At 33.6% G+C, this 24,800-nt stretch overlaps 1 protein-coding gene across 2 annotated transcripts in view; it reads right to left on the bottom strand.

Annotated features, from left to right (window-relative positions):
• Positions 1-1,934: 1,934 nt before the first annotated feature.
• LOC129806917 (uncharacterized) overlaps positions 1,935-24,800 on the bottom strand; it is an 89,150-nt gene continuing 66,284 nt past the window's right edge. For both annotated transcript variants that reach the window (XM_055855773.1, XM_055855774.1), the window contains exons 3-4: positions 9,233-9,689; positions 1,935-8,371 (exon numbers count right to left, since the gene is read on the bottom strand). In XM_055855773.1, coding sequence (XP_055711748.1) covers positions 7,360-8,371; positions 9,233-9,689 — 1,469 coding nt within the window. In that variant the 3' untranslated portion in view covers positions 1,935-7,359. The remainder of the gene's footprint in view (positions 8,372-9,232; positions 9,690-24,800) is intronic.

The raw sequence follows: 24,800 nt of genomic DNA, 5'->3' as shown, positions 1-24,800 counted from the left end.
TTCAATTTGATGATTCATTTCTTTAAATTAAAATCACAGAGCGGTCAAATCAAATTGATTCATAAATCATAAAATCAATTAAAAATTGGAAATGATCATTTTAACAAACAAAAAAATGTAAACACAAGAAAGATAAGTCACTCATGGATATTTAATCAATTCATTACTGATTTCAAGATCAGTTAAACTTTGACTTGGTTACTGATGGGACAAATAGCCCAAAATATTACAAAAATCCATCGCAAATTCAAAAAAGTGGTGAAAATGATTGGGTACCTCCTTGGATTTCTTAGTTAAACAAGTCCAATCTGAATAATAGTTTCAGTTTTACTTAAAACACGTTAAAAAAAAGAGGTAATCTGCAACCTTTTAGCCAGATTCAACTAGCTTACCCATGAAATCCTGGGAGTCATCCAACCGTTCTTAGCACTTTTTCCAATTTGAGCTTGATTTTTTGTAACAAGTAGATCAGTAAGCATCAGAAAAATCATGCGAAAAACAAATTCACGGAGAGCTCAATCTCGTGAGTTATTCGAGCATTCCGCAAAGCTGGAACGATTTGCCATCTCTTTTTATATGAAATAAAATTAAATGATTTTTTAAAATACATAAATAACATCCATAAATTACAAGCAATTCATTTGCAAATAGAAAAAATTTGAAAATTTATTTATTTCTATAATTTTTTCCACTTTATATCTCGAACATAGCTTTGTCAAGAAACTTTTGGCCGATACTGTATTTAAGAGCTCAAAGTTCACATTTATTATCATACAAAAGAAGTGAATTAATTAGCAATTATTCTGATTAGCAATTATTCTGATTTTTTTGATATTGCTTGAAGATCTTATCGTGAATCAAAATGTGTTGAGGTTTTTTTGTCTTGCATAACTTCAAGAAAACTATAAAACGAAGATGTTTGAAGTTAAAGAACATTAACCGTGTAAACAGACGGAATTCCCACGGGAATTCCCATGAGATTTTCCATTCCGGATGGGAATTCCGGATGGAAATTCCCATATTGAACTGTCAAATTTTTACCATCCGCTCTATGCGCCTCTGGTGGACTTCAAGCGCAACACAAAAATGCTCCGAAGATTTGAATTTCAAATTTTGATTTTTCCGAATATAAATAACGGAATGTGTATTTAGAAGATATTTTACGTACTTTATTTTATTAAAGTGGCTTTATTATACCACAAGGATATTAGTAATATTATCTATTAATACATTTCATGGAAAATCTTTTAAAATTTCTCGAGAAATGATTAGAAACGTTGTTATAGCGTAAATATCTTGTCAAAAACCCCCAATTAAAGTGGATAAATCAACGACAGGCTTTGGATATCTTTGCTGATAGGACCTATTGATTAATTTTCGTTTAATTGTAGTGCTGATAATTTAAAATTTTATAAGGTGTTGGAAGAAAATGTATAAAATATCCCTGGGTGACCAAGCAGTCAATTCATTCGGAACAGAGATGTTTACAAAAATTAGTTAATTGTATAATAATTGAATACAAATTGTTTTAAAAAACAAGAAGACTGTAAAATATTTTAAAATTTTATTTCCAAAAAAAAGTAAACAATAAAAAATATTGAAGTAATATTTTATATCCGAAATGGCAGTTTATATGGTTTCTGGCTATAATTTTCATCAGTGAACTTCGATAGTTCTTACTATTCTTTGTATTTCCTTATCTACATTATTATATTCTTTACATTTTTTAATAATGGGATTTATTGAAAAAGATAAATTTTGAACCTGCCTTCCAATCATTTAAACCTCTTCTGAAATGTTATTGATGAATATTTAATTTAATCCAGAAACACTAATCCTTTCAAAATTATTATAGTATTATTATTCGATTTCAAATTTGCTTTTAAAATCAATGTTTTGATCACTACAGGAGATTTTACATGTTTTTTCATATATTATTTGCTTAAAAACACTCCAAATTAAATTTTCGGAATTCTCCGGAAGCAAAAAGCTATCTCGAGCGAGATAGCTTTTTGCCATTTTAGAAAATTGAATATTTCAACCTCCAACGGAAAATTTCCATTTGAAATTCAAAATATTTCAAGACATTCGTGCAGTTTCGTGCACTTTTGCAGAGGGCGCTTGTATAGCAAATTTACCATTTGCTCGTGGGAATTCCCGTGGAAATTCCGTCTGTTTACACGGTAAATAATTTTTTTTTTTAATTTATATCTTAGCAAAATAAAAATTGTGAATTAGACAAAGAAATTTAATAATCTCAGTTATAATAAAATCTTTTGCTTCTTTTTCTTTTTAGTATTCCGGGTATTCCGTATTAATTTGATTTTATATCGTCAATTTTTCAACAAAAAAAAGTACATCACTTTAAAGCATTTTTTCTACCTTGAAATATTATTTATTTTTTTGTTTGTTTGGGGAAAAATGGATAGATTTTTTTTTATCTCTAATCACAATATTACTGATGAGAAATATTATTTGGCTCATTACTTCTCTCTATGAAAATATGATTAGACATTTATCAACTTTCAGAAAATTTCATTTTTATTATTTTCTGCTTCTTTGAATAGTGTTAACATTTACTTTTTTAATTGAATAAAACTCTCAAAAATCATGAATATTTCTTCTTTATAAAAATAATTAAATAAGTTTTGAATAGTCTTCAACGATGGGTTTAGTTTCACTTTAATTCAAGCAAAAATTCTTGATTTTCAAAATGATTTTTTTCTGTATTGATAGTCTCGCATTTTTTGGCGGGAATTTTTCTACACAATCCTTCTCAAATTCTAAAATTCCCATTTAAACTTTTCTTCTGTGTGTGTGTTTTTTGAAGATTTTTCCTTGATGTCAGACATTGAGTGTTGGGGAAATATTGTGAAAAGATTCATCTTCTCAAATAAAGTGCATTCTTTGTGTGATAGTGTGGCAACGGTGGAAAAATTTGTGAAAACCTACAAACTAATTTAGAACTTTTACGCAATTTGAAATGTTCACAAAAATTTACAATTTTCTTACATTTTTTTCTGTTATGCCTTTGTCTTACAATGCTGAGTTGTCCTTTTGGATTTTAATATTTTCGGAAGGAAGAATTTGTGATCATTTTTTTGGTGAAAATTATTACAATATTTAATTTGTTTCAGATTCTTGTTTTATTTATTTATATACCTTTTTTTAAACATATTTTTGAATTTGCACTTGAACAACACACACACACAATTATATTAAAAATCTCTTCTGTTATCTCGTTTTCAATAGAATTACAATAAAAATTTATATCTTTTTGGGGTAAACTTGGCACAAAAGTATACATATAAAAATTACAGTGCTGCGAATAATTCAGTATCCACTAATGCATTCACTAGAAATGGATTTAACAAAACGAATGGGCTTAAAAGATTTATAGGCGTATTCAACATGTGAGTTTTTTTTTTAAATTTATTTATAGAAAAATAATTCTATTTTAGCCTTTATCTTTTATTGAAAATGGATTTGCAATTCAACTAATTTAACTAACTAATTGTTAATAATAAATTCTTGCGAAATATCCTGTATTATGTGACGATTTCCATTTAATACTTTTAGCAATATTTTTCAAAATTATAAAAAAAACGCATGTAAGAGCTTTATTTTTAAATACTTTCGATAAAATATTAAATTGCAATATAATATGTTTCATCCCTGTTTCACGTTTCATCAATAGGGACATGTGGGGAATATTGTGGCTAAATGGATATTAGGTGAGATTTTTAACAATCTCACCTACTATTTTATTTTTCTTTTTACAAGTTTTTGGAAAATATGAAATTTTCTATTTAGTACAGTTTCATAGGAAAGGACAATGGGCAGAAATGTATGAGCTGGTCCAACCCTTCGTCAGAGATGAGACTAGGACCATTTCGTAGCTATGGTATGTGATTAAAAGGATATTAATAATATCCTTCTGAAAATTCACAACTATGACACTTTATTTTTCAAAAATGGCTGAACCGATCTTAATGAAATTCGGGTCAAAGTCTATGCATGACTTAAGCTTTAAATGTATTTTTTAGATTTTCCTTCTGACTTATCCATTTGGTAGCTCCCATACAAACTTGCCCTGTCTTAAAGCCATCGAGCATTACAGGTAAACAAAATGAAAAATAAATCGGATAATGTGAAACCACCGGTATTTTCGAAGTCCTTGGTGTGTCTTCAACATATCTCCCGAAGAAATTTATAGTCCATTGTGTCAAGTTTTTGATATATCTTAAAGTAAGAATTCTCAAGAAATGGGTAGAATTATTTTTATGAAACTTGTTTTTTCTCGATAATGGTATACTGTAAGTTGTTGGGGTCAAAGTAAGGGAAAGTTCCAATACTTTGCACGGTGCCAAGCTTTATAATGACTAAATTTTTCCTATGTTTCTGAATACATGCAACTCCGCAATATATTTTAAAAACAGAACACTTTCCCGTAGTTTTTTAAAATATGGGTCCGATGAGTTAAATTTTATTAACTCAAGGAACATTTTCCTAGAAGAAACCATGACGCTCTATTAATTTTCTTTATAATAATCCAGATTTTCCTCAAATATCCTGGAATGTTCTTTAATTCCTTTGCGTCCTTTTGTCTCCTTTATAAAAATATTCTCCTTAAAACAGGAGCAGTTGATAATGATCACAGAGTTGAAAAGTACCGTTACCAACGGAATTTTAAGAAAAGGTTCAGAGTATAATGACTTTATTATAAAACATTTTTACTCTGAACTTATTATTCAAAGTTTTGGATAACGGCAATTTTTAGGGCTTTGTTGCGATCTTCAGAAGCTTTAACCCTTTTTTTCAATAGGAATATTTCTGCTTAGGAGACATTTCCCTACATACAATCATTTTTATGAATTTGAAGAATATTTAAGGATTTATTAGGTAAACCTGGAAAATTGCAGTGAAAATAAACAAGTAAAGATATGGTTTGTTACAGAAAATTCTTCCTTGAGCCCTCCTACATAAATTGTTCTCTGAAACGACCAACATAAGATAAACCGTTATTGTATAAATGGAATTTCGTAAAAAAAAATCGCCACATTTCTTAAGAATTTGTTTTATGGTCCAGTGCTTTTCCTACATACTTCTTAGGTTGGTCCCGAAACAAAAGTTGTTACACTGAGAGAAATCCGAAAAAGTCAAAATAACATTCCGGAAATGTTTATTTTACCCTGCAGTATTGATCCGAAATCGATGTGAATATTATGCTTTTTAGGTGTATTATGGGTTAAAGTTACCCTTTCTCATGTTAATTTTACCCTTATAAAGGTGTAAAATTAACATTAAAAAATGTTGATGTATTTTTACACCTAAAAAGTGTTAAAGTTATGAAGAAAAAAAGTTAATCGTACCCTTTTTTTCTCAGTGTACCTTTGCCAATACCTATTCGATGGCATGGGTTTTATTCGTGGTGAAAGGTTGGACCTTTTTGCCCATTATCCTTTATCGCTATACGAATTTTCAAAAACCATTTTAACTGAATTTCCAATTATAGCACAACTCATCATACGCAAATTAAGGAATTTTGAATAATTTATATCTGCACAATTGATATCTGATTTGCTTTTGCTGTCGGGAAAATGATTTTCAATTACTTTAGTGCTTTAATTACCTTGAAAAAATAGCCTGACAAAAGTAGATATACGTTTTGTAGTTCTGTTTTTCGTTTCACGGAAAGTCATCAAATTTGGCATGAAGTGATATTCGAAAAATTTGATAACGCGTCGATTTTGATAATAATTTTCTTATTAATCTTTCTTGAATTGAATCCCTGCTGATAAACTGTCATCTTAGATAGTTACGCTACATAAATGGACTGAATTAGAAATAATTTACTCTAAAGAATTTAAATGTAGTGACCGATAAAATGTGTGTTCGGTAGGGGCTCCCTGAGACCCCTTAATAAATTTTTTTCTTCCACAAACATCAATTAAATTGTAATGGCTCGGGCACACCTTTTAGATCATGAAAATTTCATGAAATCGAAATTCAAAACCCTTTCTTTCTCACATATTTTGCATATGACTATTTCATTCTTTCGCATACTAAATTCGATTGAGCTAAATTGAATTTGGGGTGATGTTTAAGAGAAGAAGAAGAGTGCGAGAGAATGAGATAAACATATGCAAAATATGAGAGAAAGAAAGGGATCCGAATTTCAACTTCATGAAATTTTCCTGATCTAAAAGGTGTGCCGGAGCCATAATGAACGAATTCTAAAACATAAACATTCTTTCTCCAGCTTTTCTAGTACATTGACGGAATGGGTTAATTTATTCAATTTCAATTTATTTAGAATAACTTTTTATCTTGAAGAAAAATGTACTTTTCGTGTCATTTCATAAAAGTTGATTTAGTAGAAGTTTTCATAAACTCTAAAGTAAATATTTGCAGGCATGGAGTAATTTATGACGTTTTGATTCGCATTAGAAATTTGCTGCTTATAAATTTGCCGCAGATGACTTTTCTCTATTTTATCATAAAATTTGTATTTCAAGCCATTTTCCAAAGTTCACTGGTTTAAACGAAAAGGTGAACTGGAGGCAAGTCTACCGAGCAGATGTCTTCTATCACTTCTTCCATCTATCTAATGTTTTTCATATAAATTTTTTTTTGGATATAAATTATACCGGAAACACTAATTTAAAGCATAAATTTTGGAAAATTAAGTTGGTGAAAATTGATATCCCCTGTAAAAAAAAACGATTTAAAAAACAAAACGCTCAAAATCCCTTAAAACTTTATCTAGATTATGATAAAAATTTAAAGAATCTATTTTATCTCGTAAATTTACGATTTTGAAGTTTTTTTGCCTTTGCCCAGTCTGCCCCACCTTCCTCTAAAAGTCACATTTTATTTTATAAGGTGAACTTAAATACGTTGAATACGTCCTTAATTATATTAAATGAGACCCTCAATAAACACTGTTGCTTCTGAGGAATATGGTTTCTGTGAAATGGTCAATTTTATTGCCCATTTGCCCTTTGATGGGTATTTTAATAAGCATTTTCATCAAATAAAATAAAACGAGCTTCCAATATATTCTATCAACCACAAATTTGTGCCCACATACTTTTAATACTTTTAGAACTATATTTGCAGTCCAATATTAATAACTCAGTTAGTTGCCCTGCAAAATTTGAGTAAATATTCGCAATATTCTCCAAAATGTGCACAATTAGTTTATGATAGAAGCAACCCCTAAGCCACTTTTATTTACATAAAATATCAGCAGTACAGAACCATCCGCAGCACTATGTTTGAGATGAACAAACACCAAAGGTTTTTGGGGTGTTAAAATTGAGAGATTCAAGAATGAAACTAAAAGCTCAAGTCTAGTTATTTGACAAAGAGATCCTTGAGCGTAGAACAGAGGGAGGAATCACATGAGTCCTTAGACTCATCTTCTTCGGGCTTGCTGAACCAGAGAGATGGTGATTTGGAACCTGTGGGTTTTTTAGTGCGGGAAGATTCCTTGGGAATGGCACCTTTGCTGGAGCTGGAACTGGAACCTGAGCCACGGCGCAGAAAGCCCTCAATGGCACTACCAATCATGTGAGCGTCCACAAAGGAACTCTTACCGTCCCACTTGAGTTTTCCCGTTTCCTTTGGCTCTTTCGCTTTGCGCGTATCCTTGGTATCGCGATCCCGAAAGCGCTCCAGGACATCCCTGGAGAAGGAGACACTGGGTGTGGTGGATTTGGTGGCTTTTTTAGTGGCCATGGGTTGATGACGCTTCGCAAACCATCCCGTCAGGATGCTACTCTTCTCATCCGCACTCGCGATAAATTGCTTGCAGTTGTTGAGGACCGAGACGTCGAAACTGTTGGAACGACTAGACTTCATGGAGGAGCGTCGGTGCTCCGGTGATGTGGAGGACTTTTTGGGGGCGTGTGGCACAGCGGGCGTTGTAGGAGTATCTTCACACTTGTTGATCTCCATGGCTGAAGATGTCAGTGAAGACAGGAGGGTGACCAGATCGGTGTTTGTGCACACAATACCCGCCTTGATCTTTCTGCCTAAGGAAGCTGCAGGAGATAGTGCTGGTGATACGATGCTGGGCATCTCAGAGGCTCGTCGGTGGGACTGAATGGGTGGCAGCTGTGTACCCACAAAGTCCGAATAGCGTCGATTAGTGTAACGCATTGGGGAGGTGGTTTCACCTTCATCCAGTGTCTGTACTTCGCAAACCTTCTCACTGCTTGTGTTCCACAGCCTCATGCGCGCCTTTCGTGCCTGCACGATATCGTCCATGATATCCAGCTGTAGATTGTGGATGCTTCCTCGATGGTCCGTCGATGGGGGACCTGCGATACTCTCTCGTCTGGGGCCACTGGCTCCACTTAGCGCTCTGTGAAAATGTTTAAAAAGAATTCACTTTTCGATCATGAACTTCTCAATCTGGTCGAAAATTTGCAACATTTGAAAAAGAACCGTTAGGCATCCATTTGTGACGCTCAAATTTCACAGCAGTAAGATACCTTTAACAATCGTTAAGATCTCATGCCCTAGACACACTTACGACTTAAACCGAGAGACGACTTAGTGTAAAATGATGGAAATGTAGTTTGACCATTATTTCTAACATAATTGCGCTAAGCCGTCTCTCAGCTAATCCTCAGGTCTGTCAAGGCCCTTAATTAAACAGTCACATTGTCTCTGTAAGTAAATAACAATAAATAGAAATTTAAGGGGATTATAAAATTAACTTTCAAGAACAATGTAGATCTTTCAACAAATGCGAAATGCCACAATTTTCCAAATTCAAAATACAAACAAAGAATTTCTGTGAGTTGCACAGAATTTGAGAATTTATGTGCTTCAAGAAGAGGGATTTATTAGAAATCTTCAAACTTGAAAATGTGAAAGTTAGATTCAATTAGAAACACAATTAGCAGTTTTGTATAACATGAAGCGATGCCATGAAGTCACAGACTTTGTAATAAAGTGCATAATGGTAAATGGTGAAGGCATTCGTAAATTCACAATAATTCTCTTTGAGAGAAAATTTCTGGGGAATCTTTAGAGAGAAATGTCTGGAGGCTGTTCGACTTATTAGTGCTCGAGAGTGAAAAAGGAGATATAATGAATGTAGACAGTAATTGAGACAATTATGATACCACCCTCTCAATTAGCGCACAATTGGGTCCTTTTTCTGCCTTGAGGATTCGTGTTTAGTAGGGAAAAAGGGGGAGGGAATGTGAGTGCTTACCTGTTGCTTCCGGTGGGGAAGGCCGCGATGGACTCCCGCCGGTTGCGACCGAAGAATGCGGGTGGCACTTTGGAGATGGTGACGACGGAGTGTCGACGGCCGCCTGGAGTGGGTGCTGGCGCCTGTGACAGTGTGGCTAGGAAGGCAGCCTCACGCGGACTTGGGCCTGAGCCCTCACCACCGCGCTCCGAAAGTCGTCTCACCTGGCTGGCCGTGATGCCTGTGGTACACTGGGGCGTGGGCAGGGAGTGCTTGCGTGTTTCCCGTGGATCCCGCCATGGGGACAGCAAGTAGGGGTTTACGGGGGAATCGATGTCGAGGCTGTTGCGTGGTGATGACCGATTGCTTGGTGGTTCATCTTCCTCACCCGCCCCAGATTCCTCCACCACGATCAGGGGCTCCTGGTTGGACGAGCTGAACTGTGGGGTGAATGATGAACGACGCATTCTGTATGGATCTGTGAAGGTATAAATAGTATAAATAACATTTTTCAAAGTCAACGGATTTTATGTATGGCACACAAAAACGTAAACTTTAATCCTGCTGTGTAAGCATTGTGAAGCTCATCGTAACATCTTTCATCTCTTATTTAATCGTCTCTGGGGGAGAAATCCCTTGTAAAGAGGTTTAAAATCTCAGTTAATTTTTCTTGCACGGCTATAAAGTTCCCAACCAAGAAATTTATGTGATAATTTCGGAAAAATCCGTCAGTTCTCTTTTCTTTTGTAATCTCCATTAAAATCTCCCACGCAAAATGAGAGAAAAAAGTGCGAAAATAAAAGAGAAAGCAGCGGAGGAAAAATTATCGTGGAAAAATTTACTGAAAAGGTGTGGAAAAGTGCTCCAAGATTGATTGAATCAATTATTGGCGGGAATAATATTGCGAACGTTGAAAATCACAATTGGAGGAGAATTTAAAATTACAGTTGGGGCTGCGGTGGCTCTCGGAGGGGGCTCTAGCACGTGGGTTGTAAAAGATTGATAGGACTATGGGGATTTTGTGAAAGGAACACCAAAGAGTGCCCTCTTTCTTTCTTGCTACTAGACTTTCCCTGCTAGACGTGAAAATTTAATCACAATATATTAGAGAGAAAGAAGAAGTTGGGGTTGGTGGAAAGGAAGAGTGAATGACATGGTAAAGATGCCTAGTTTTTTTTTTTTATCGCAAACTCCCTTTTCTATTCGTATCCGATCAGCCAAAGTCTCATTTTTTTCTCTTTCAACGCCCTCCGGAGAATGTCAATGGAGTCGCCGGGTATATTGGTTTTCATCCTTCTATAAGCACACTTCACTCTCATTTTTCATCATCATTTGATTTTAATCAATTTTCTGCGCACCTCCCGTTTCTCTCCTGTTTATTGTAATTCAACCATGAGATAACTCCTTTTCTCATCATCTTATAGGATGGTACAACCACTTTTTACCATCTTAACTAGAACTGGTAAAATTTCAGAAATTTCACGGTAGTCGCCATCTACAATAGGCACACTGAGAGAAATCCGAAAAAGTTAAAATAACATTCCGGAAATGTTTATTTTACCCTGCAGTATTGATCCAAAATCGGTGTAAATATTACGCTTTTTAGGTGTATTAGGGGTTAAAGTTACCCTTTTTCATGTTAATCTTACCATTAAAAAGGTGTAAAATTAACATTAAAAAATGTTGATATATTTTTACACCTAAAAAGTGTTAAAGTTATGAGGGAAAAAAGTTAATCGCATCCCCATTTTTTCTCAGTGCAGAAAAACGTGAAATTTCTTAAAATTTGCCATCTCTAATCTTAAAAATCCTTTTCTCATTTAAAAGATGCAACAGGGCTGGAAATTTCAATATCTTTCCAAAAAAATCCAAATTTATCCAAATCGGTTTAAAAATTAGCTCTTTAAAGTAATTAACCTTTGATCTGCAATAATTCAAAATGGCGAAATACTCCGGTCATAGTTATGTTTCGACGACATATTCGCCTAGTCTACCTCCCCGTCAAATAATTTCGTCAGATATCTTTAAGATTTCTGCAGAAAATATCTACACCTCTGCCGAAAATCTGTCGATAAATCTGTAGATATTCCTACGAATTTTATTTGGACTTAGGACAAAATTCGTCAGAAATTTTTGCAGATTTTCTGACGAATCCTGGTGCATACTCTGACGAATTTCTGTAGATATTTTTCCGATTTTCTGTAGATTTTTTCTACATTCCAGACTTTTCAGACAGCTGTGTCTGAAAAGATGGAATATTTTTCACTGAAGTTTGCAAAATTCAATAGAGTTATTCTTGGTGATATCACAGTGTTTATATAAAATAAAGTATTCCGCGACGCCTTGTTGTAAGTAGAGAATAGTGAAGTGAAAACTTTAAGCAGAGTCTCGACCTAGATTTCGTGTTTTTGTATCATTCCATGGGCGATTTTTAAGAAATTAGTATTTTTGTTCGCATTTTTTTTTTATTTACCTAAAATGTTTAATCGGTAATGCTTGTTAAGCAGAGCATACCATTTTCTTTGTAACTTCTACAGTTTCTTGATAAATCAACAATATTTTTGTAGAGACAATGGAGACTATGCAGATTTCCTATGCAGAAATTCTGTAGATTTTCTAGGTAGAAATTCTGCCGAAAATCTACAGATTTTCTCTGAATGTACTAGAATATACCGTTACAATTCAAAAAACCTCTGAGTAAAATCGGCAAGAGCAATGATTTGACGGGATCCGAAAATCGTTGAAAAAGCTTGGGCCAATTTCGAGAAGAACCAAAAAACGTGGTTCTTCACATGGGGGATAGGGAACAAAAGAATAAACGCCTGGAGATTATTATTATTCGTGTTGAGGCTTGAAATTACACATGTCTTGCCTAGAAACGGGTCACGTCAATGGCAAGCGGACTTGCCGACATCAAATTTTCTGCTCCATATGAAGCAGGGAACAACGGACAAACACACAAGTGGGGGGTGGTGTCTGCAGACAGTGCTTTTTAATTTTGGTCTCCGAAGAGTGGAAGTTGATATCTTTTATCATTTAAGCTCTAGAGGGGTGACAATTTGGAAAAAAAAACAGAATATAGGGGAAAGTACTCTCCCTTCGAACGTTCATGCCTTCGAATAATGTGAATTTTCTTTAAGTTTTCCTAAGAGCCTTACACATTCTTATTAAATATTAGTTAGCTTATTATCAATTATATTGATAATTATGTAACAATCATGTGGAAATCTCTTAGGAAAAGTAAGAGAAATTCACATTATTCGACGGCATGAACGTTCGAAGGGGGAATACTTTCCCCTAGTAATATTCCTAAATTTCCTTTTTTTAGTGAAACATACAACTGAAAATTATTATTTTAGTTAAAATAGCACTAAGAGGTAAATCCACCTTAGTCCTTCATTTTCCAATTCTCTATTTCCATCACATTTCTTTTTTTTTCTTATTCTATCCAAAAGACTGAAAATAGAGTATGAGGGACATTGGCTTCCAAATATAGGACATCACAGGCACTCAATGAATTTGTTACGAGAAAAAAGGAAATTCTAAGAAAAAAACATGATGAAATGGTTAAACATAGACACACTGAAGGTATAATTAAGTGAAGTTTTAGAAGTGACACTTCAACATTCATTGAACCAATTTTATTCAATTTTTGCTCACTTTCTATTTAATCGATTGAACCGTAGCGTAGGTTGTATTTACTGTACTTTAATAATATATATAGTATTTTTTTCGTTTGAGAAAATACAAATCAAGCGTAAAATAAAATTGGAAAATGTTAGAGAAATGGGGGGTAAAATATGGCAGAACAAATATTTTTATATTTTGACGAGCTTCTAAGAAACCTGTAAATTTTCAAAATAGCACATTCTTAGAAAGAAGTTGTTGTTTCCTGATTCGCCAGATCATATTTGTCTCTATCTTGATGAGAAAACATTATAATTCAATTTATCGCAGATGCCCTTAAGTAACAGAAATATCCCATTTACATAAATATTTTTTTAGGAAAATTATTTTTTTACCTTATTAGAGATTAGTTATCTCTATCATAGCGAAAAATTATGTTTTCCCAAAAAAAATTTTTTTTTGCCAAATAAGTCTTATCGTTGGTTTAAGTAAGGCAGAAAAGGCGAACTGGAGAAAAAATGGGACAATTTTTGGCATTTGTTAGATTTTTTCTATTACTTTAAAAAAAAAAATTGAACAAGAAATTTTCTTCAAACAATTCAAAAATGAAAAACATATTTTTCATAAAGGATCCAAATTTTTCTGGAAGTACGTAATTCATAATTTTGAAAAAAAAACCAAAGTTGATATCTCTTAAAGTGTGTTCTTCACGATAAAATTGTTCCAAAGAAAAATGTTTCAAAAATAAAAACTACATAATATTAAAAAATAATTTTTTTTTTTGAAACTTTATTATAGATTATTTTGATTAGCAAGATTTTCTTCTTGATTCCTCCCATCAAGGTCTTCACAAGTTTTTCACAACGCGGTCCTTGATCATTTTATTCCACTTTTTCTTGAAATCCGTGTTGTTCTAGACAGGTTCAGTCTTTTTCTTCAGTTCCTTTTTGTTCAGTTCATTCAGTTCGTCTTCTTGGTTACGCAACGGACATAAATTTCCTCGTATCATTCTCTGGTTGCTTTTGAGTAATTGTACGGTGCCAAATCTGCCCAGAAGATCGAGGATATGTCATGGCTTTTGTACAGAAGCAATAGGCATTTTTAGAGGCACTCCAAAACAACGCCTTGCTCTGACGTTCATGTTCAGATTGTCATCCAAACCATTGTTTTCGGAAACTTGTCATACCTTTTGAATTTGAATCTGTGATTTTTGTCATATTCAGTGCGTGAAATATTGCAGTGCAGTCCTGGTAATTGTTTGAAGTCTCCTGCCACGTATGTTTTCATCATCCATAAACCCTTAACCGCACTAATCGTCTTATCGTGCAACCTTTGAACTCGTGTTTTGGCCGTATGACTTTGTGAGTCCGTGCAATGGGGGGCTGATTGGACTTTATAGGTCATCAGCCCATTCCTGGGTATGTTTTGTTTACAAGACTGGGCCAAATCCTTCACAGATATGGAAGTCCTTTAAGCCAAATCCTTCACAGATGTTGAAGGATTGTAATTTTTGGTGCTCGATCATCTTTTTCTTCAAACTCGGATCACACATACTCCGGCTTTTACCCCATCCTGGCTTCTGAGTAGGGGTTTTAATGTCGAGGAATCGAATAATCACTTTTCGGGCGATCTGGTGTGAAGTATTCGTGAGTTTTCCAAGGTCTGCATAATTTATTTCAAGATTTTAGAAATGCATGTTGACGATGAGTATCCTTCTCTTTTCCATTATTATCTCGGAACTCATTGAAACATGTACAAATACAGAAGTCGGTGGAATTTTTAACAAAAGAAAGCCACGAACATGCTCTATAGTGTTTAAAGGAAACTGGGGCACTACCCAACACGGGGTAGCATCGAACACTGCGATTTTTTAATTAAATATTAGATTTCAGATGACGAAACCATTATGAATTGACAGATATTATAGGGATACAAGTAGTTTAAAAACAAAAATGAATGTTCTATGCTACCTCATGTTCGGTGGTGCCCCAGTTTCCTCTACATAACGACAAATACGCAGCTAGTGACATCTCTCATTAAAATGTCACATGATAAGAACATTTTTATCGTAGATACACCTTATAACGTAAATATTTATTAGAATAACTTATTAGAATATATCTTTTTAGATTACCCTAAAACTTTAGGTTTATAAGATCAAGGAGATTCATAAAACTAAATATATTGTAAAAATTTGCATTCCAGGGGTCAAATTCTTAAAAATAACCAGTCACTACTGGTTACTGTCTATTTCGTTTGTCGATTGCCTGGTTGATCAGAAATTTAGCCATGACTAAAACTAATTATCTCGAACAACACTCCATTTTATATAAATTCAAAACACTTTCCCTTCCCAGCGAGCACCAAATGCTAAGCTTTTTCAAATCAGCTGAAAACATATATTTTTTCAGCTGAGCTCTGCTGACCTCGAAGTTACACTAGCGATCGCAGTGGCAATTAGTCAAAGTTATTCTTTTTCCCCAATCGAGTGAGAGACTTTAATGCACTTGGTTTTTGTCTTTGCTGAGTTGAGTAGAAGCTAAGGTTAACCTTTTCCATTATTACAATTTTATGATTCTTATAATAACCACATTTGACATTAAAAAATAAAGCAAAAAATTTAAAATTCACAAAAATTTTAAAAAATCATATTTATAATATATTTTGAATAATATGTATTCTTAAACCTTTTCCGACCAATAAATTTATTTTTTTTTGCCTAATTTTATCAAAAAATATTGTGAATTCATTTATAAAAAAATATACTACACCTAAATTAAAATTGCATTGCCAAGAATTCTTGTCCGCTGTGATTTTAGAAAATTAATAACCCAAGAAATTCTTGGGAATTCTCAAGATATTTCGATATTTAATGAATTCTAAATTCGAGAAATATTGAAAAAACTTCGGAACCTCATGGAAATACCAAGAAGATCAAAAACATATAGAATTTAGAGCCTCTATAATTTTTATTTAATGGTATACACAGTCTACTCAAAATTATTTGAAATGATTTCCAACAAATTAGCATATTTTCCTGACTTTAAAGGTATTTAAAAACTCTCTTCTAAAAAATATAAATGCATATCATTTTAATTTAAAAAATGAATCATCAAATTGAATAAATTTTTCATTTAAAAAAGAATACGTACAGTATTAAAAAAACGATAATTGTTGGTTTGTTATTTTACCACGATAATAAAAGTAGTTTTTTGCGTAAAAATGCGCTTTAGAAAATTTATAATCGAAAATTTATAAATAGAAAAGTGCAGCATATACATTATGCATATGCATCGTGCACGGATCATACATTTATTTCACTTGTAAAATATAAAACATTTTATAACATAAAAAAATATATATTTTCCGCATTTGCCGCAACAAACAAAAACGCTTTTATGTAAATTTTTCAACTTAAATTGTGATAAAACAATTATATTTTATTTTGTAGTATCCATAGAAATTTTTTGTAGTATTTTTAAAAGGCATTATTGAACTCATTAACTCTTTTCGGACCGCAGCATATTGTAAGCCAATTTCACTTTTTTTTTAAATCAAAAATATCTTTGCTCAGAAATTAATTGAGGTCCTACAAAAAAATATTTTACATTTAGACATCCTTATAGTTTGTAATCATTCACAAGAATAGGATTTTTATCAGTTTTGAATAATTAAAAAAAAACATTGTTTTCCACAAAGTATTCATATGCTGCTTTGTGTACTCAGAGTCCCAAAAGAGGCGAAAGAGTTAAGTGGGGGAGTCACAACTTTTAAATGGATTTTTTTAAATGCATCTGCAACTTTATTTACCATAAAAAAGTTAAAAAAGTAGAAAAATCCTGTTTCAAGATCAATTACAATAGTTGTGACCGACTGCGAGCATAATACATCAATGGCTGTTCCAGGAAAGATGCCAATATTTAATTGCGAAAATTGAGGAAAATATGCTTTTTGCAAAAGAAAAAACATATTTTTCATAAATAATGAATAATTTTATAACCCCCGACTGAATATTTGCTCAGAAAAAAATATTTTTATTTCTCGGGAAAATAATGACGCAATTCACTAAAAAATGCAACATTTTTGGTCGGGAGTATGTTTAATACTCTTATTTGATCATTCTCTATAGGCAGCATACCGCAGCATAATTCCTATAATAATATAAGTAATAAAGATCGTGATTATTAATACCCCCCAAGTTGATAAATAATTTCAGGGGAAATTCCAAGTCCATTTTGACATTTTGAGAGAAAAAGAAAAAAAATGAAAGAGAAAATTTGCTGCTAAATGCTTCCTGGCGCCATCTACCGGCAGTATTTAGTTCTGCCATCATCCACTGCGAGCGCTAAACAGTGCCATTTTTATGTATTTGCTTAGCACTTTTTGTTCGAGAGCTGCTGATTGGCCAGCAGACCGATTCAGCAAAAAAATGCTGAAAATCCTATTTTATTCTGCTAACTGTGCTCGCTGGGTTCTTTTGAGCAGTGAGACAATATTGTTTTTATAAAATATATTAACCAGTAACCAGCCAAAAACTTGTCTGGTTACGCTCGTGAATTACCACTCAGGTCTCTTGGATTAATCTCAGAAGAAATTAAATTTTGAAATTTAGGGATTGTCACATTGTTCCCGCTTTCCCCTACTTTCCAATTTATCATTTGAACGTCATCAGTTATTAAATGAAATTGCATTTGGTAGTAATGCGAGGTAAAATTATTTAAATTTTAGTACATAAATGTGTACTTAATTGATATATGAAAGTAAACCACATTTTCAGATGAATTATGTATTATACATAATTGAAAACAAAGTTTTACATTTATCACTGGGATATTCTGCTTAAATTTAAATAATATACATTTCTGTTTCAATCGCTTTAAAATTTTATTTATATTAAAATCACATTTAAATATATGCATATGTTTTTCCTTTAAACTTTCGGTCACAGCTCAAAGTCAGGATAAATCTACCAAATTTCATGAACCAGACTATGAGTGTAACTGAAAAAAAAAATGTTTCCAAATTCAATTTTTTTTTTAATTCGAAAACTTTAATAGTAATTTGTCTTGAAAAAGATACAACATTCCGACTTCTCTTTCTGCATAATGTTGCATGTTTTGAATGAAGTTCTGTAGAGAAATTTTCAAATAGTTTATCAACCTTTGACTTTATATAAAAAACAGTGTGGAAGTTTATTTATTCAAAACAAAATCAACAAAGATTACTTATTTAGATGGAAAAGTTGAATATTTCGTCTCACAGATTTTATTTAAACTGGAAGACCCTTTCTCGCTCATGAATTTTTCACATTTATATTCTTTTTCTTTGTCAATGTTTTTATTAAACGAAAATTTTATTTAAACCATTACTTGCCATTTTACTTGAAAATTTAGCTATAGTTTGTGAATATATCTGACTTTGTACAGGTACTTTAAACTGAATCTAAACAATTCTTCATCTCAATTATTTAAAAATGAATTTTAAGGAAAATTGAATGAAAATTCCTCTTGTTCGTTATAAAATATTTGAAAGGTAAATGAAGAATTAATAAATATATTTTTAAGATTTTTTTTTATGCAAAACTTTTCTTTTGTTGTATTTGTTTTGTTGGAGTTAAGTATGGTTTCGCTATCTATCCTTATTTTCGAAAGAATCTGAAGAACGCATTTTGCTGAATATTTGATGGAAATGTAAAATCATAAACAATACACCTAAAAAATCTAAAAAAAAAATACTCCCTCCGTTCCGAAATAAGTCGTACGTTTGGGAAAAATTCTTGTTCCGAAATAAGTCATACGTTTGGGAAAAATTGGGATTAAGGGAAAGTTTGTTGGTAAATATTTTGTGTACCAACAATTATCTCTTGTAAAGAACTATTGCTAATGTCCAGTACTAAAATTGGGGTCCAGTCTTCATGTTAAGTTGTGGAACGAATGTCTTAACAATGTCTTTTTTGGCGTTTTATTTTCAATCTAAAATAAGTGCAGAATGGTGAGAGATACAGACTTGGGACCTTCGGAGGACCCCCCTCCCCCCATAAGCTTACCCTGGGACCATTAATATGTCCTTTATTTAGCCCCCAACCCCTCCCCTTCCCCTCCAAATTCATGTTTTTTTGGGATTGCTCGAAAACACGTCGTGCGATTTCTTTTTTTCAATTCTGGATATGTTTTAGAGAAACATATAAATGGTCCCAGGGTCAACTTATGGGGCTCCGCTGAAGGCCCCAAGTCCCTACCTCTCACCATTTTGCATCCAGATATTCGAATACATAAAAAAGGATGTTCTTTTTATTGCTCATTCTGCAAAAGTTGAGTAATAAAATATGTCATATTGGTAATAACTAATGAGTTCTACTTGTGCATACTAAAAATTTAAAACAAATTCTAGCCTCTAATGTTAATCACAGTTCATCTTGTAATAATTAACTATCCACCGGAGCTCTTTGAAAAAAACGCGAAAAATGGACAACTTCAACATATCGATTCCTCAACTTACCGTCCTGATAGGATCCCCATATTATCCCTGAACATGGAGGATAGTTTATACACAAGATATTTGCAAATAACAAAAACATTCTCTGAAACCATTCCTTAATCCCTAATTCTTCGCCAAACGTACGACTTATTTCGGAACGGAGGGAGTACAACAAATAATGCAAAGTACCGTCGTCAGAACACGCTGCTACTTTCTAAATTGAATATTCGAACGATTCGAACAGTAGGTCACCATCAAATCCCGGATTTTCCTCAAATTCTTCTAAATCATTGTCTATGTCTATATATCGTCGCTTGTATCAGCAATTGTGCTAACTCAATTTTAGCGATTTTTTACTTTTTATATATTCTGAATCTATTGAATTTTCTCTATTTAACCCTGTTAAGCAAAAATTTTGTAGGTTTTGATAAATATAATTAATTTTTCCATGAAAATGTTCTAATTACGTGATAGTTGAAAAAAATTATCAGCAACTGTGCTATCTATCGTTTTTCCCGAAGTTAGCATAAAAGTACATATAAAATGGCGCGAAAATATTTTTTATCAGCAACTGTTCTACTTTGAGTTTGACGTTTGCTTCTACTGCCGCCATCAAAACATCAGTGCTAAACGTTTATCATTCGCTGCGATAAATTCTCCGCTTTTTGTGTCAAAGTGATAATAAATTTGCAAATACGTAAGTATAAGCTTCATTTAATAGTTCTTCAATTTATAGTACACTTTATTATGAATATTATTTCAGAAATCTCAGGAAAACATTGAAAATGCCACGCAAGAAGCGTCGTGTGGCGGCTGTTACAGCCTCTATTGATGTTTTGGAAGGTAATTTTGATTGTGGTGATGGTGAATCTCTTCAAGACGAACCAGGATCTGGTCAGATCTGCTTAAATAAGGATGAAGAACCAGAGCAATATACCCTGATTCCCAAAAATATAGAAAAAGACCGAAATGTAGACGAAGACCGGAAGGTGGATGAAGATCTGAATATGGATGAAGAACCAGGGCCATCTGGCCACATCTCCATAAATGTGGATCAAAATCTGAATGTGAATGAAGAACCAGGGCCATCTGATCAGGTTTACGTGAATGAAGACCTGGACATGGGTGAAGAAACAGAACCATCCGGACAGATCTACATTAATACAGATGAAGACACGGATGTGGATGAAGAACCAGGGTCATCTGGCCACATTTACATTAATGTGAATGAAGACCTGGGCGTGGATGAAGAACCAGGGCCATCTGGCAACATCTACATTAATGCAGATGAAGACACGGATGTGGATGAAGAACAAGGGTCATCTGGCCACATTTACATTAATGTGAATGAAGACCTGGGCGTGGATGAAGAACCAGGGCCATCTGGCAACATCTACATTAATGCAGATGAAGACACGGATGTGGATGAAGAACCAGGGTCATCTGGCCACATTTACATTCACGTTGATGAACCAGGACCATCTGGACAAATTCAGGTGGTAACAAAAAGTCGTATACATCTTCAACCTGACACATCATCAGATGAATCGCTGTCTAAGGAGTCAGCAGTGGTGATTTACAGACACCGTTCCTCACAATACGATGAAACAGGTCCTTCCGCTTCCGACCAGAATGATGTGATGTTACCAGAAGACACACCGTCTGAACTTTCAAGAGCAGCGATTCCAAAAAATGATGAAGATTTTTCAAGCGAAAGTAAGTTCATCAATTTTTCTATAATATTCAATCAGATGCAGTTTTCGCCCATATTTTAAAATTTCACATTATCTTAAGACATTCCTGATCTATTCTGTTAATAATTTTATTTTTAGATAATTCCGCTACTCTTCGTAAGAAAAGGTCCAATACAGAATTATGGGCACAAAATATTCGAAAAAAATCCAGACAAAGTGGCAAGGAATATGTCAGCAGGGAAGGAAAAATTGTGCCAGCAAAGACAATAAAAGAGTTCTGTGGTGAAAAATGCAAAAGAACATGCAAGAAATTCAATAACACGGAAAGGGAAACGATTTTTCAAAGATTCTGGAGTCTTTCAGATAATGAGAAACGACATTTTATATCACAATTTGTGAAGAGAAGTAAGATTAAAAGGAAAATCGAAGGTTTTACCCGCCGTTCTTATACATACCAGTATTTCTTTGAGAGGAACAACGCAAGACATCAAGTTTGCAAGAAATTTTTTCTTAATACATTAAATATAAGTAGTGCAAGGGTATACTACTTTTTTGAAAATATCCAAACGTCTGAGGGTGTACCAGAGAATATTAAAAGAGGACGCAATCGTGGACCCAATTTCACGGAAGAGGATTTAGCTCGTATACGGGAACATATTGAAAGTTTCCCTTGCATTGAGTCGCACTACTGTAGAGCAAACTCTACGAAAAAATACTTGGAATCTCATCTCAGCGTGTCTTCAATGTATCGACTTTTTCAACAGAAGTACCCGGATTCAAATATCACCGAAGCTGTTTACAGGAATGTCTTTCGGTTTAACTTTAATCTATCTTTCCATAAGCCAAAGAAGGATCTCTGTCCTACATGCAGTCTGATGAAGTTAGGAAAGTTATCATCTGAAGAGTCAGAAAAGCACCTAAGCAATAATGCACAAGCAAAAGAAGAGAGGGATAAAGACAGAATGATGGATCCAGAGACCGCCGTGATATCATATGATCTTCAAAACACCATTCCACTACCCAGAAGCTTTGTAAGCACTTTCTATTACAAAAGAAAATTTAATGTATACAATCTCACTGGACGATGCAACCTAAATGGTGTTACCTACTGTGCAGTATGGAATGAAACTATGAGTGGAAGAACGGGAGAAGATTTAGCAAGTGCCCTTTTCAAAATTATCCAGAGTGTGCTTCAAGACCTTCCAAAGATTAAGAAAATCATACTCTGGAGTGACTCATGCGTACCGCAGAATCGAAATAGAATTATAGCCACAACACTGCTACAGATTCTGTATAACAATACAAAGCTTCAAAGTATTGAACAGAAGTTTTCCGAACCAGGCCACTCGAGAATTCAAGATGTGGACGCTGTCCACAGTGTTCTCGAACGTAGTCTTAGACATCACGAAATTCCTAGTCCAGATAAACTTATCCATCTTATGCGCACCCTGAACTTTCCAAACGTGCAGCTTAAAATATTGGAGATGCAGGAAAATGACTTCTTTCAGTTTTCGTTGAAGGCAGCTATGTTCTCTTGGGATAAAATACCGTTTTCAAAAGTTCGCAAGATAAAATATTCTTCAGAAGCTTTGACAACTTTTAAGCTGACTTTCACAGTGGACGCATCCAATGAATGGCACGATGCAGTGGTTCTCAAAAGAAAAAGGAATTCATCGACACCCCCAAACGTGTTCTCCATGCCGGTAAAAAATATGAAACTCCTGTTCGAAGTCTCAAAAGAGAAAAAGAACGATATTTCGAGTATTTTGCATTTTTTGCCAGACGAAGATGCAAAATTTTACGTTGAAAAATTAAATATTAATAAAACTGATGTAAAAAAAAATGTAATTAAAAAATTTGTATCTGAGAAATAAATACAATATAGAAGAAAAAATATTAATTACGGAGTCAATTGAGCTGAAGAAATCGTAAACTTTTCTGTAATTTATTCAAATTAGGTATTGACTTATTTATAAACAATTGTTCTATCTACAGGTACTTCATACACCTCAGATAGACTTTTTATTAACTATGTCAGTTAGCACAATTGCATATTGTGTTTTCTCGCGAAAAATATCTCTATTTTGGCAAAAAAAAAACATTTTTTTGCCATTTCCTCGGAATAGTTAATACATTATTAAATATTCTTTCGATATTTGTAATTTAAAATATCTCATTCGGCGCTCACTTTTCACTGAAAACTGATTGAAGTGAAAAAATGGTCTCCTGAAAACTAGTCAAAATGCAGTTGGCATAGTTGCTGAACCAAGCGACGATATCTTCTGGGATAAAAAAATGTGTCTGCAGAAAAAGCAATCTCAGTGCCATAAAGGATACAATAAAGAAAACTGAGTCTTTACGGGACTACTTAGATCCAAAGACATTGTTCTAAATTTTAACGATAATCGATTAAGAAGTTTTAACTCTTTACGAACTAGAGAGCCACCGGTGATTCATAAAATAGTTTTTCTCTAACCATATTTAGATGACAAAATAATTAAAAAAAATTAAATAAAAATTGTTATTGTTTTTTGTCAGCGGTGACACACTAAGCCTTCAAGGGTTAAAACTGTTTCTCTTATATAAGAACGATTACGTTACCGCGGTGATCCAAAAAATTCTACAGCGATTTAAAGAATTATACGAATGTTTCGCTTTGAGAAGATATAAAATGATTTTTTTTTCTGACTCTTTCCCCTTACAGGATAAATTACTGGAGTGAATTGTTTCGAGAAAAAAATATTATCTTATAGGGGAATGTGGGCATGATTCGCACAGAGTGAACCATCACAAAACGCAAATTTTCTCTTTGTTTACAAAGAGCTTGTTCGTCATTTCTTAGCCATAAGATAGATAAAGCTCATGAGACGAGATAAGAAATGATAAGACAGCTCTTTGCAAACAAAAAGAAAATTCATAATGTTTGAAGGTTCACTCTGTACGAACCATGCCTATATTCCCCTAAAAATTCTTTCTCTCAATGTCTTTTGATTTTACTGCTCGAATTCAAAGAGAGAGCAATAATCGTCTTTTTTTTTCAACTTTTCACTGTTCTGGAGCTTAAACGGTAAGAGATATCGACTTCCAGTCTTAGATGACCCCCATTAAAAAACAATATCTCTCGACATTTTTTCTCCTTCCCACCCCCACCTTTAACCCCTCCAAAAACATGTTTATTAGGTTTTTCTCAAAATTGGCCCAAGCTTTTTCAATGATTTTTGGATATGTTTTAGAGCTAGTCCAGGCGAACATTTCGTTCAAACATACCTATGACCGGAAAATTCGCCATTTTGAATTATTCAAGGTCAGAGGTCAACCACTTTGGAAGGCTTATTTTTCAATCGATTTGGTTAAATTTGGATTTTTTGGAAAGGTATTGAAATTTCGAACCCGGCTGCATCGGTATTTATCGGCAATGAACCGGCTAAGTACCGATTTTTGAATAATTTTACATCCCCAATAAGTTAAATTCCCTAAAAAGATGTTTTTCGGTTTTTCTCAAAATTGGCCCAAGGTTTTTCAATGATTTTTGAATATGTTTTAGAGCTAGTCCAGGCGATCATTTCGCCCAAACATACCTATGACCGGAATATTCGCCATTTTAAATTATTGAAGGTCAAATCCAGGTCAACCCCATTTGGTTAAATTTCGATTTTTTGGAAAGGTATTGAAATTTCGAACCCGGCTGCATCGGTCTCCATCGGCAATGAGTCGGTTAAGTACCGATGTTTTGATTTTCAAATGCTTTTGTGATTTATGAACCAAAATTTGATCTCTAGTAGATCAGTAAT

Source organism: Phlebotomus papatasi, chromosome 3, assembly GCF_024763615.1.
Source record: "Phlebotomus papatasi isolate M1 chromosome 3, Ppap_2.1, whole genome shotgun sequence".
In the NCBI taxonomy this organism is placed as follows: Eukaryota; Metazoa; Arthropoda; class Insecta; order Diptera; family Psychodidae; genus Phlebotomus; species Phlebotomus papatasi.
The sequence above is the reverse complement of the archived record's forward strand: the minus strand, read 5'-3'. Positions and strand labels throughout refer to the sequence as shown.